This window comes from Psammomys obesus, unplaced genomic scaffold, assembly GCF_907164565.1.
Source record: "Psammomys obesus unplaced genomic scaffold, mPsaObe1.curated_primary_1811, whole genome shotgun sequence".
NCBI classification, from domain to species: domain Eukaryota; kingdom Metazoa; phylum Chordata; class Mammalia; order Rodentia; family Muridae; genus Psammomys; species Psammomys obesus.
The window spans coordinates 1,665,836-1,679,553 of record NW_026596091.1 but is presented as its reverse complement, the minus strand read 5'-3'; the positions used below and the strand labels follow the sequence as shown (position 1 = coordinate 1,679,553).

General features: G+C 44.5%; 1 protein-coding gene across 2 annotated transcripts in view; it reads left to right on the top strand.

The window, feature by feature from the left end:
• The window catches only part of Rfx4 (regulatory factor X4), a 153,071-nt gene that overhangs the window by 39,126 nt on the left and 100,227 nt on the right, over positions 1 to 13,718 (top strand). For both annotated transcript variants that reach the window (XM_055627777.1, XM_055627776.1), the window contains exon 3: positions 9,017 to 9,077. In XM_055627777.1, coding sequence (XP_055483752.1) covers positions 9,017 to 9,077 — 61 coding nt within the window. The remainder of the gene's footprint in view (positions 1 to 9,016; positions 9,078 to 13,718) is intronic.

Here is a 13,718-nt window from a genome sequence, read left to right as displayed (position 1 = left end):
CTCCACCACCACCACCACGACTACCACCATGATCAGCACCATCGCTACCACTACCAACATCATGGTCATTATCATTTGTGGTGGTAGGCATAGAACCTGGGGCCATGCATGTTAGGCAAGTGCTCTATTGTCAGGCTACACACCCCAGCCCATTTTGAAGAATGCAATTGCCTTCCTGCGGTGTCAGCAGCAGGCTTTAGTGCAGTGATGCAAGGTTTGCCAATTTGCAAATGAGGCACCGATATAGAGAGTCCTTCCTTCCCGGATTCCATCTCTGCTTCCATGTCAAGGGTTCCCCAGCTTGGCCCTAGGGTCTCCTCTGCCTGTCTGGCCTCTCCAGCCCACTTTCTCTACGCTCAGTTGGTGGGAAGAAAGTGCCCCCTCCTTTGTGCTCCCATCCCAGCCAGGGACCCTCTGCTCCTCTTTGCCTTGCCTGTGGCCATACTGTATCAAGAGATGGAGCTTGATCACATTTCACTAGTATAGTACAACCTGGAGCACATAGCCTGGGGCCAGCAGCTGACAGGAAGAGCTTGTTGAAGCACAGGGAGGGAAGGGAGGCAAATAGACTATAGAGCTGAACTATATGTCAGGGTTTGAGATCCCAGAACCACTTAACCATTTGAGGAAATTCAAGCCCCCTCATGGTCATACTGTTTTCTTCAATTTTAATTAGAGTGCTTTGAATAGCTAAAACACTCATTTGGTTTCAAAGCCAAAATACTTTTTTTAAGTCCTTATTTAGAAGTCTTGCCACATCCCTGTACCTTCTTCCTCCTTTTTTTGCTCCTCAGTAGTGACCATTTTCATTCATTCTTTTTTGGTTCTGTTTTTTTAATTACATTTATTTATTTGTTTGTTTGGTGGTGACCCCAGACATGTACAGGAGTCAGTTCTCTCCTTTCACCGTGTGGGGCTTGGTCTTGAACTCAGATCCTCAGGCTCGGCTGCAAGTACATTTACCTGCTAAGCCATCTCACCGTCTCCACTTTTATTCATATCAAAAATACATCTTTTTGGTATTTCTTTTTTGCTTTGCTTTGTTTTCGAGAGAGGGTTTCTCTGAGTAGCCTTGGCTGTCCTGGACTCGCTTTGTAGACCAGGCTGGCCTCAAACTCGCAGAGATTCACCTACCTCTGCCTTTTAAATGCTGGTATTACAAGCATGCCACCACTCCTGGCTTCTTTACAGCATTTCTTTCTTTCTTTTTTTTAAAAAAAAAAAATATATATATATATATATTTAAGATTTATTAATTATGTATACAATGTCTGCCTGCACTTCAGAAGAAAACACATTATAGATAGTTGTGAGATATAATGTGGTTGTCAGAAATTGAACTCAGAACTTTTAGAAAAGCAGCCAGTGCTCTTAACCTCTAAGCCATCTCTCCAAGGCCCTTTCCAGTATTTCTTAATGCAGATAAGAAATATATTACCTTTAAAAAGTGAATATATGTTGTCACTTTCTTCTCACACAAGTGACATTACATTCTATGCATATAAGCTGTGCTGTGACTTGATGTGTTCATTTCAGTGCCAGTCTAGGAGTGCTGTGTTCATAAGACAGAGGTCAACAGGCATTGTGGCTCACACCTGTAATGCCAGCACTTGGGAGATACACACAAGAGGCCCAGGCGTTCATGTCATCCTTGGCTATATCATGAGTTTGAAACTCGCCTAGGTTACATAAAACCCTGTCTGAAAAGGGGGGGATAAGATAGAGGGCATCCTCACTCTTTATTTCAGTCTTTTTAGATATTTTTTAGCAGCTGCATAGTATTCCAGGATGGGAATGTGTCATTTAGTGAATCAGACAATGGGTCACTTCCAAGCTTCCGTTACAAGTAAGCTGAGATAAACAGCCCTAAATTTGCATCACTCCTGTGTGTCTGGGTGTAGCCCAGACTGATGCTGAAAGGACATTTGGGATTTCAGCAGAGTCTATCAAACAGTCCTCCACAGAGGAAGAACCACTCACCGCCCCCCCCACCCCGCCAGGCAGGATGCCTGCTTCTCATGGCTTCATGGCAGAGTCTGATCAGCGACTATCTTACTCTCTTTCCACTGATGAAGACAGACCATTTCCTCATAGTAAGAGCACTGAAGGGCATTGAAAAGGAAGCAGTTTTCTTTACAACCTTGTAAAGTCGGGCATCAGCCTACAGAAGGGGGTGGGAAAGGCTGGTGTGCCATTTTGGCACAAAATGGTGGTTTTCATAATCCTAAGTGTGTTTCTCTCTCCTTGGATTACACTGGCTGAGGTCTTCAGGGAGGTAGACTCTTTTCCTTTTCTAGGATAGTCCTCATCTCAAATTCTGCACTCTCCCCAGGCCTCCAGATATCCTCCCCTTTTTTGATTTGGGGCCTTAGTCATGTAGCAGATGTGGGTAGCCTTTCAACTTTTAGAAAAGGTAAAAAGTGCCCAGGCAAGCAGGATGCCAGCTTCCACCTGGGAAAGACAGGGGCCTAGTGCCTTCTGCTTATCTGTCAGTCACCTGAAGTGAAGCCCACCTCACACTGAAAATGAGTCGTAATGACTAATTTCTTACCCCCACCAATAGCACACACTCTTCCCAGGTCTTTCTCTCCTGGCTTTGTGGAGCTTGTTTTTGTAGTAGGCTGATGAGCCACCGCGTGTATCACAACTATGGTTTTTCCAAGTGAGCCATTGTTTTTGAAAACTATGGCACATTTTCTATTCCCACACATATAAAGTTTTGAAAGGTTTTTTTTGTTTGTTTGTTTGTTTAGTGAAAATGCATCAAACTTTTCTTGTACAAATTTTTTTGAGTTTCACATCTGAGTTAGATGGGCCCCTCCCTAGACAGAGGCCATGGAGGAATTCACCCAGAAGAGGGGGAGGAAACAGAATGTTGCTGCCAACACTGCTGATTTGTCTGGGACTCAGCCCTGTTCCCACCAGAAGGGTCTGCTGTTGGGGTTGGTAACACTGCCAAAAGCCTAGGTACCACACACCCTGCTCATCAGCCGGGGCTCTTAGGTGGACGAAAAAGGGGGTGAGTTGGGGGAAATGAAACATTTGCCAACTGCCTGTTCCCAACAGGTGAGGCCTGGCCAGGTGTGGGTAAGCCAGTACAATGGAAGGAAATAGAATTAGCACTTAGAAGTGAAACTCAAGACTTCCATGAACTTGAACCTTTCCTCTTTTGATTTGAAGGAGTAATTAATTTAGAAACTCTTTCCCACCACATTAAACCTTGCCAAACAGCATTAAGGCAGAAAATGTTCTAGAACAGGTACCTGGATGTGGCAAATTTAATCAGGACAGGGACTAAACCACTGGGAAAAAACAACCAGGGGTTGTTCTTTATGTTCTTTAACCCCTCAGCCCATTACTGCAGGATGGAAAGAAAGTCAGGCTCATGGATGTTCACCTGGGATGCTTTGGCAAGAGTAAGATGTGATCATCATCTTTACCAATATCCACAGGGGCCTTAGACAATTCACTATACTTCTCTGATCCTCCCTTCTCTCCTCTAGAAGAGGAGAAAGTGTTAATAACTCGCTCTCATGTTGATGAATCCTAAACACCTTAGGCAATGCATTTGGTGTTACAATGTGTGTGAGTTTGTTCACTGCTTAGGGCAGCTGTGAAAACTAAACAAGGCTTCCCGAAGGGCTTAGCATATTCTTGGCACCTTATGAGTCCTTCCATGCATGCCTCTCCACATGTGATTATTCTGTATGCTGTCTGAAACCAGAGGGAAGGGTTCAGTCCATAAATATTTCCTGAGCCTATGGTGTGTGTTGGTGCCAGAGACACCCAGAGCTGGTTTGTGACTGCTGGAGCTTGTGGCCCAGCAAGATAGCTGTCCGCTAAAGACTTATGTCCTCCAGAATTTGAATGCTGATACTTCATGCCCAAAGTGGTAGTACTTAGAGGTGGGGGTCTAGGGAGGGGGGTCAGAGCATGAAGGTGGGGTCCTCAAGATAGAATGAGTGCCATTATAGAAGAGGCCCCAGGGGGTGTCTCACCCATTCTGTCAGGAGGGAGAGCAAGGCATATGTATGCTCAACAGAACCTGTGAACCAGGAAGAGATCCCTCACCAGATGTGAATTCTTTCTGCACCGTGTTCATCTTGGACTTCTCAAGGTCCAGAAGTGGGCAAAAAGACATGTTGTTTCTAAGCCATCTAGTCTATGGCATTTTGTTACAGAAGCTTGAAGAGGCTAAGACAGTCATGGAGTGGTACTCCTACTCTGAAGTGAGGGCTCCACTAGGGAGAGGACAAGGGGCCATGGGACCACTGAGTCAGTACAATAGCCTGCCCTGTGCAGAACTGCAACCTGCATAGTGACCTTGTTGGAGAAGCTGCAGCTTTTAGAGGCTCAGGGGACACGACGATAGCACACACACTGGCGGCACTGGGTCAGGGCTCTGTGTGTTTGGTGCTGTCTCGTCTCTACCTTACAGATGAGGAACTGATAGGCTGAAAGGCTTCTTCTCCAGCTTGCATGACCAGCACCCTGTAGAACCATGATTTGAGCCTAGAGTTTGTAGGGGAGACAGATTAAGGAGGTGCCTGTGCTGTGCTGGAAACCAGAACTGGCACGACCAGCAGGTGGGTAGTGGAGAGTAAAGGCACCAGGAATCCCGCTGGCCTTACATTGCACCTTACAAGGTGAGTTTTAATATGACTTGAGGCTCTTCAGCTTAGGCAACTGCAAAGGCACTGGGCAGGCCATGTACTAACCTCTCCATCACCATGGCTACTCTATTTCCTTAAACATACGCCTGCTCTGGTCGGTGGTTCCTTCGGATCCCAAGCCAGGATCACATCCCACCTTCTTTGTTGCCATAACATCCTGGACCCAATCTCCACACTGCCTGACCAGGACTTGCACTTTTATTTATTTATTTATTTAGCTAATAATGTTTTTTTAAATAGATTTTTGTTTGTTTGTTTTTGTTTTTTTTTTTTTCTGAGACAGGGTTTCTTCATGTAGCCTTGGCCATCCTGGACTCACTTTGTAGACCAGGCTGGCCTCAAACTCACAGAGATCTGCCCGCCTCTGCCTCTGCCTCCCTGAGTGTTGGGATTATAAGTGTGCACCACCATGCCTGGCAGGAAAAGAGATTTTTAAAAAGTACAATATATTCTGATTACTGTTTCTTCTTCCCCAACGCTACCCAGATCCTCCCCACTTTCCCAGTCACCAAATCCACACCCCTTCTCTCTCTTATTGGAATAGAAGTAGGCATCTAAAAAAAAAATAAGATAAAATAGAAACAAACCAAGATAGGAAAAAACAAACAAACAAAGAGGGGGAAAAAGATCCAAAGAAAACACATACATATACACACGCTTATATACATTCAGAAACCCATAAAAACAAAATTGAAAACCATAATATAATAAGCAAAAGATTTGTATGGGGAAAGAAAGAAACAAACAGAACAAAACCCAAAACCCTCCCAAAATACCATTGAGTTCATTTTGTGTTGGCTATCTGCTGGGCCAGGGTCTGCCCTTAAGTGCAGTTTGTGTACCCAGTGACACTCTGTTGAAGAAAGTAATTTTCCCTTCTTTAGCTCATAACTTGAGCTCAAGGGAGCAGCAGGTGAGAGCAGTGGGTGAGCCTGCTTCTTTTGAGACTTTACACCTGTTAGCGCAGAGATGTTCAATGAATATTCGGTGAGTTAGAAAGTTACCAGTCCTTCAGGAGAATTAGGACTGAGGGTCACCATGTATGAGGGTCAGGCCAGAGAGTGACACCCTCTGAGGGAAGGAGGCCAGGCATTCAGAGCCGGGCACAGAGGCACAAATGGCCCAAAGGGCATAAAGAGCCCAGGAGGCAGAAAGCATCTGTTTGATGATGAGATCAAAGGCCATACTGCATAAATGTCATCAGGAGCCACCCTAGGGCCAGGTATCAAGTGCCACCTGTGGTTTGGACTCAGGAGGGGGGGTTGTGTAGCCTCCACAAGACTTTGTTTCTTAATTTGTAAGTTTACATAACTTCCTCTTAGCCCTGCTCAGAGGGATCAAATGAGACAGCCTGTAGAAAGCGATGCGCAGTGCCTCTCCCCAATGCTTTTTTCAGAGAATGTTAGTATTATTTTGGTATTCTTTTAAAAAATGTATCTAGTTTTTTTTTTTTATAAAAAAAGTATTTATTTTTTATTTTATGTGTGAGACTGCCTGCCTGCATGCACGTGTATGCATACATGCGTAGGTGGTGTCTGAAGGGTCAGATGTCCTGAAACTGGAGTTACAGAGAGTTGTGAGCCGCCGTGTCAGTGCTGGGAACCAGGTTCTCTGCATGACATGTTGACACTGTGTGGCTGGAGCTGAGGAATGTCCATTTCTCCCTGTACGTGCCAGCACTGGGAATTGTTATCATCATTTATAATTATTTACAATTTGACTTCCTCTCCAAAATCCAAGTAGTACTTTGCTGTTTCCCTTTTGTGAACTTCAGAAGTTGAATACTGATGGTTTTCTTATGGCAGCCAAAGAGCCATGCTCTTTACTATGCTGTAAAACCACCTTTGTTGTAGTGGTTTTAAATAACTGTAAATGGCAGAGTTAAAGATGCTAAGTATTGAGGCCCTGGGAGGAGGTGGCGCAAAGGTGACTTGGGTACTCACCTGCCATCTCAGTGAACTAGCCCTCAAGGAGATGAATGCGTGCCTAGGAGGCTCAACTGGGAGGTGACTGCTGGGTGATAGCAGGACAGAACCAAATGTGTGGTTCTTGTCTTAGCTGGTATTGATGAGGCTTCCAATAGGTGGTTCTTGCCCAGTATAGACTTAAAGGAACAAGAACTGTGTAGAAGGGACTCTGGGTGACAAAGCAGACAGAACAGTGTTGAGTGTGTGGAGTTTTCTGACATTTTTGTACCTGAGAACTCTTAATGTTTATATCAACACTGTGGTTTGGGTGACAGAAAAGAACATCCAATGGATGTGGGTTTTATTAACTGAGGAATGGGATTGGCTTACTAAACAAAGAGGCAGCCATTTTGAGGCCCATTAATGAGACACAGCATGGAATTTAGAAGTTCATGTAGCTTCCTGCCTTCTCTCTGTGCCTTCAACATGGACCTTGTCTTCAGGCCTCCATTCTCTGACAGTCAAAGGTTTGCTGCTTCTCACCCATTTCTTTACTGCCCAGAGAATCTCCCATAGATTCCATTTAATTGTGGGAAGTTGATTTTTTCCCCTCCACCTAATATTTTAATCAGAATTATGCTGATACCAATCTATTTTTCATAGAGAAAATATTTTCTGGATTCAACTTTATTGAAACAATCTTAAGATTTAGGAGAGTAGATCAGGTGTTCTCAACCTGCAGCCTGTAGGATGTGTGCAACCAAGGAGAACTATGAATGTGGCCTGGCACAAAAGCATGAACTCACATAAAACATGCTAAGGTTTAATGGGGGGAGCAGCTTGAGCATAGTTCTTGAACACAGACTGTAGAGGACAACATTCTACCAGTGTCAATAAGACAGACACCCTTGCTCATCTACAGCACCTTACACTGCCTTCATTTTTGTTTGTACTAGTGCCTTTCTGTGCTAAATTTTGTTCAGTATATTTGTGGGTTTGGCCAATGTGGTTTCTCTCTTTCATCTCTTTCTTTTCCCTTCTTTTTCTTTGTTTGAGATGCTAGGATGAAACTCAGGGCCTTGCACATCTTTGAGACAGCATCTCATTTTGTACCTGTCTAACCATGTACTCTTTTTTTTTTTTTTAAACATCTATTAGTGTGTATATGGGCTATGATACATAGTGCATATGGAGGTCAGAGAACAATTTTCAGGAGCCTGTTCTCTGTTTCTGCCATGGGGTTCCAGGGAATCCTTCCCTTGTGAATCATCTCTTACCACTAACCATGAGCCATTAATCCTCATACTTCAGCTTTCTGGGCTTGGATATTACAAGCATGCGTAATACCCCACCAACCGATCTCTTAGAAACTAACTTCTTAACACGTATTAATTGTATAAAATAATGAGCTTCATCATGCTGTTTTCTTTTTATTTATTTTTATTTTTTTCATCATGCTATTTTCATACTCTAGATCTTCCTCTTGGATTGAAAACCTTAAAGTATTTATTATCCAGCCCTTTACAAAAGAGGCTGAATGGCCCTGTCCCCCAAGCTGAAGTCCTGAACTCCTACCCAGCTGTCACATCCTATCCTGCCTGTCCTGTTGGGGTCACAAGGAGCGTAATATGGTGAATGTCTGTGTCCGACCCAGTCGCTCTAATAAAATACCTTAAAGTGGTCTGAAGGCTAAGGCATTGAAGACTTGGCTCTAATGAGGAGTTTCTTCCTGGCTTATGGGTAGGTTTGGCATGTACTCCTGGCATGTGCTAAGTGCAGAATGGACATGATGGCTCTCTGGGTCCTAATCACAGGCATCTTGAAGTCCCACCTCCAAACCAGCTCTTGGGGTTGGTTGATTTTCTAAATGAATACTGCAGAGACACATTCAATTCACAGAGTGAGTGAGGATGATACAGTCTTAAGTCCTCAAACCATGGAGTCAGAGTCCAAAATGTCTAAGTAGCCAGTGGCTAGGTGCATCTTAACAGTCAGTGACGATAGATGGCAGTTTGTCAGACCCACCTTCTGCTGTCACATAAGGAAAAACAAACTTGAGTGTTTCTATAGAAGTCAATTTTCTGGGTTGGGGTGTGGTGCACGCCTTGAATTCCGGGACTTGGGAGGCAGGTGGATCTGAGTTTGAGACTAGCCTGGTCTACATGGTAAGTTCCGGGTTCCATTTGTAACCAGGGCTACACAAGTGAGATCTTGTCTGATTAAAAAAAAAAAAAAAAAAAAAAAAGTACACTTTTCTTGTGTCCTTTTTACTGGAGTGTGATGAGGCTAGCATGTTGGGAATGCAAGATGTCATTGTTTCAAGCCATCGGCACCCAAGGGAGACCTCTTCTTTTGAAACTTGGAATTACTGAGCAGCCTTTGACTTTCTCCTTCTATTGCCAGCTGAAGTCAGCTCCTTTTTCTTTTCTTTGACAGATGAGGAAAAAGAAAATAATAGAGCCTCCAAGCCCCACTCCACTCCGGCCACTCTGCAATGGTAAGTGTCCGCTTTCAAAAACTGTGTGCCACCCAGATCTTTCTAGCCAGTGCAGGCTATCACTTGGCTGTTTTGATATTATCATGCTGATTTGGTAACCCTCCTGAAATCTGTTTAGTTTGCAGGTAAATGCAAAGGGCCCACATTAGATCTAGCCTGGTGATTTGAGTTTTCACATGTCTTTTGTTTGGGGGATAAAACTTTTTTTTTTCATTATCAAAACACTGGTAAGGATTAGATTTTTTGTGACTGCTGTTAACTGAGTTTTAATAGAATCTGTTAGTACATTGGATGGAGTTTTAGCAAAGGGGAGAAATGAAAGACTATCCATCCAAACCTAGAGTCCCTGAGTGAGTTATTAGTTGATGGAAATGTAATGATTTTAACAATACAACATTAACAAAAGTAATCCTCTGGAGTGACTTTCCATTTAATATTTGAAATTCCTGAATTTTATGAACTGTATAGAGAAGTTCTCTTCTCAAAGCTTTATTTGAACATTGTGCTGTGGCTTTGAAACCTGGAGCTCTAATCGTGGCAATTGAAGACTGCTCTTCTCTTAGAAGTCTAGCTCAGTGAACTCAAAGGAGCCCAGGAGTGAAGAGGAAAGGTTTAGAGAGAAGAGGGGTCACATGGATTCCGTGGCTGCTCTTCTGTGGGGCTTACTAACATGCCTGTGCCTCTCTAAGTCAATGGCCTTCATAATGCTGTGTCCATTTACTAGAGGAGGATGTAAAACAGAGACAGTTCCATCACTGGTTGGCCCCTGCCTTTTAAGTGGGAGGAGGCAGGCACTCAGCTGGAGCACTTTAGCGGCCAACCTGGTGCTTGGGAAGAGGAAACTGAAGGACTGAGAAGAGAAAACAAATGGGGAACGGAAGCCAATGACTAAAAGGACTGTGCCATGTTTCAGTCTCTGGGATGATGTATGCAGAAAGGAAGGGAAGATAGAGGAGAAGGCATTTGGATAGATCTCAGTGTGCCTTCTAGGAGTCTCTGAAGCCAGCTTGCTAGCAGAACTTCAATAAGAAAGAACACAGGTTCAAATAAGGGAGACAGTGTAGCTGATGGCTGACACTATTGTAATGGGAGCTGGCAGCCTTCAGAATGCGTCTCCTTCCCCCCCCCCCCATTTGCCTTCCTCTTGTCTCTTCAGGTAGCCTAAACCCTGTCACTTGGGGGTGTGGCTCGGTTGGTTGAGTGCTTATGTAGCATACAGGAGGCCTGGCTTTGGTCCCCTACACAAGATAGACCACATGTGGTAACTCATACCTATCTCAGCACATGAAAGGTGGAGGCAAGAGGGTAAGGAACTCAGTGTCTCCCTTATATGTAGTTGAGTTCAAGGTCAACCTGGCTACATGAGATCCAGTGCTCCTTTCCCCTTCCAAACAAAGACAAAGGATTCTAAATCTACTTCCCCTAGAAAACCCACCTCTGTAGCCGACTCATGTCCACACTAAGTACCACGGTGCCACCATGGGAATGAAGCATCCATGCAGAGGACACTGGGTGTGGGAATTTCTAGAAATACAAGACACTGAGATTATCTTCTTAGTAACCTGAAAAAAGACTAGAAGAAAACTGCCTTGTTTTTCTGTAATTCTTGGGTATCTACCTGGCAACAGTGAGGCTGTGACAGCTTTGTCTGACATCAGACTGGGATCAGCTCTCAGCTATGCCACTTGTCAGTTTTCCAACCTCAGGCCTGGATCTCTGCCTCAGTTTACACACTAGTGCAATGAGGACAACAATTACAGCATCCTGAGGATGAAATGGCCCAGGCAGGGCCCATCATGGAGGGGTGGTACTTAGACAGTTCTTAGCACACTCCTTTTGTTGGTTCCCAGAAGGCCACACAAACAGGTCAGGCCTCTTTCCTACATCCCATGTCTGCAACATCTGGTTCTGCATCACTGATTTGTTATTTGAAATGCAAGGTCAGGCAAATCATTCCAGAACCAATTTCACCCTCCAATTGTCAAGCATGGGGCAGAACAGATTTGAAAGTGTGTGTTTTTTATTAACATCAAATTCGACTCTGATTTCCTTTATATTGGATGTTAACATAGAGCCTCAGTCATTAACTAAATTCAGGCAAGGCTTAAGGAATACCTACTGTGTGTCAGGGCTGGTCTTATTGTGGGATAAGAGAGATGAAGGACAACTGTTGGGAAAGCAAAACTGTACAGTATTTTTTCTGTTGAGACAGGGTCTGTAGCCCACGCTGTCCTTAAACTCTCTCCAGCCTCTGTCTCCTCTGTGCCAGGATTACGGTGTGGGCCAGGGACCACCCCTGGTTTATCTAGGGTCTTAGGCAAGCTTGGCAAGCACTCTACCAACTGAGCTACATCCACAGTGATAATTTTTTTGGGGAACCAGAAACTAAACCAGGCCCACATTAGCTTGTGGCTGCACTGTGGGAGACTTAGCGGCACTAAAGGACGGGGCAGCAGCAGTGTCCCAGCAGTAACAGAGGTGGCACTTCAGTGGACAGCAGATCCTCTCTGACACCACTCTCCAGGGAAGCCAAGGTCGCAGCCTGAGGCTGTAGCAGGCTCTCCCGCCCTACAGGATGAGCACAGGGTAGTGCTTTCAGCCAGTGCCCAGTTTGTTGTGGCACTGGAGCTGACTATGCAGTAGCTGGGCTGGCAGGAGACTGTGACTCTGCCTTCAGCATTACTGAGACCTTCATGTTCTCTCAGAGATGAGCCTCCGTCAAGCCAAGCACAGAATTAAAGCCTTTATCTGCTCCCTAACACCACCCAGTCCGTCTTTGGGCCTAAGCCATGGGAGGGCATATTGTTTTGGGAAAGGCAGTATTCTACACATTCTGCCTGGATAACTTCCCCTAGGCCCAGGACTCAGCCCCACAGACCTACCTCCCTATGCCATTTATGGTCTTAATCATGCTTGAGGCGCGGTCTGGTCACACACAATGGCATCCCATAAGGAGAGCAGGCTCGGCTCTGTCAAGGTACCACAAGCAGCACAGCCTGTAAGGAACATTGTGTGTGACACAGGTGTTCATGCTGTTTGTCCCTCCGGATTAGGCAGAAGCAGGAGGATTGGGAGCTTAAGGCCAGCCTGCGCCATATCAGGTCCGAGGGGCTACAGAACACCACATCTCCAGACACAAACCAAAACAAAAACTGGTGAGGGGAGAAGGTGTGTGTGTGTGTGTGTGTGTGTGTGTGTGTGTTTCCATGCTCATGCTTGTGAGGGACTGGTGGAGGGTGGTGTGTAGGACATTCCTCTAAACTTGAGTAAGAGCAGTCACACTTAAACCCACTGCCCATAAAAGTCCCTCATGAGTAATTAATTACTTTTCTAGTGTAGTTTTAGTCTAAAAGCTTTGCCTCTCAAAAGAAACTGGGTGCATCCTTCATCTTACAGAAAACAGCGATTGATCTACAGTGTGTCTTTCTCTGTTCTGGCTGCCTGGGAGCTCAGAGTTTAATCTGAGCTAATTTCCCAGTGATCTATCTGTAGATTCAGGGACACTTGCACACTTCTTCACACTCTCCTGGCCTTTCTCGAACTTTCACCATTTATCTTTATATTTCATTACATTTTTAGAAAAGCCAGGAAATAAATATAGTCACAAATGTCTCCTGTTTCTTCAATTATTGGTACAAGTAACACATTACCTTGTTAAAAAGTTAAATGAGAGATTAGGCTAAAGTTCATTTTTACTATAGTTATTTGCTTCTTCCTCAAGAATAACCATTTAAAATAAGATATGTGTGTGTGTGTGTGTGTGTGTGTTTGTATTTACATGTGAGTACCTATGGGAGTTTTACACTGCGTGTTTTTAACTTGTTTTTTATTTTATTTATATCCTCCTTATGAAAGGCACACAGATGTATTACACTGTTGCTCCACAGTCAGCCAAACTCCATAACTCCACAGCTTATTTATTTGTTAGAAAAGCATCCTGATGTCATACAAGACTAGTGATGTCACAGCCAGACTAGTGAGGTCACACCAGGTTAGTGATGTCATGTGGATTAGTGATGTCACACCAGATTAGCTAATAAAGAATTAACTTCATCTTCAGGCTGAAGATGGCCGGTGGGCAAAAGCACTGCCACCACCTAGCAACCTGAGTCTGAGCCGTGGAACCCACATGGTAGGACAGAAATGACCCCATGCACCTGCCATGGGAGTGCATGCCTGCTCACTCGTTCCCTCTCTGTCTCTCTCTGTCTCTGTCTCTCTCTCTCATACACACACAAATTTAAAGATTAAGAGAATTCACTTCATTTTAAGTGGCGCTCAGTGCTGCATGGAGAACAACAGCAGAATTTAGTTGGCCATTTCCCTTTTGGTGGGTATTTAGGTCTGTCCAAATCTCACCTCTGAATTATAAACAGGACCCCAGAGAAGGTTCTCCGTGGGGCCTCTGGCGGCCCTGGGAAAACTTCCTCTGTGCAGGCAGAGAATATCTGATACACATGTTGGAAGCTGATGAAACTGCAAAACTATCCACCAAACAGTTTCTGTTTTTACCTGCAGCACAAAATACTTAAGCCCACAAACTTAGGAGGCTCTCTACAAGAACCTTCTGGGGAGGCATTCACACCAAACAGTCTCTGTTTTTACCTGCAGCACAAAATGCTTAAGCCCACAAACTTAGGA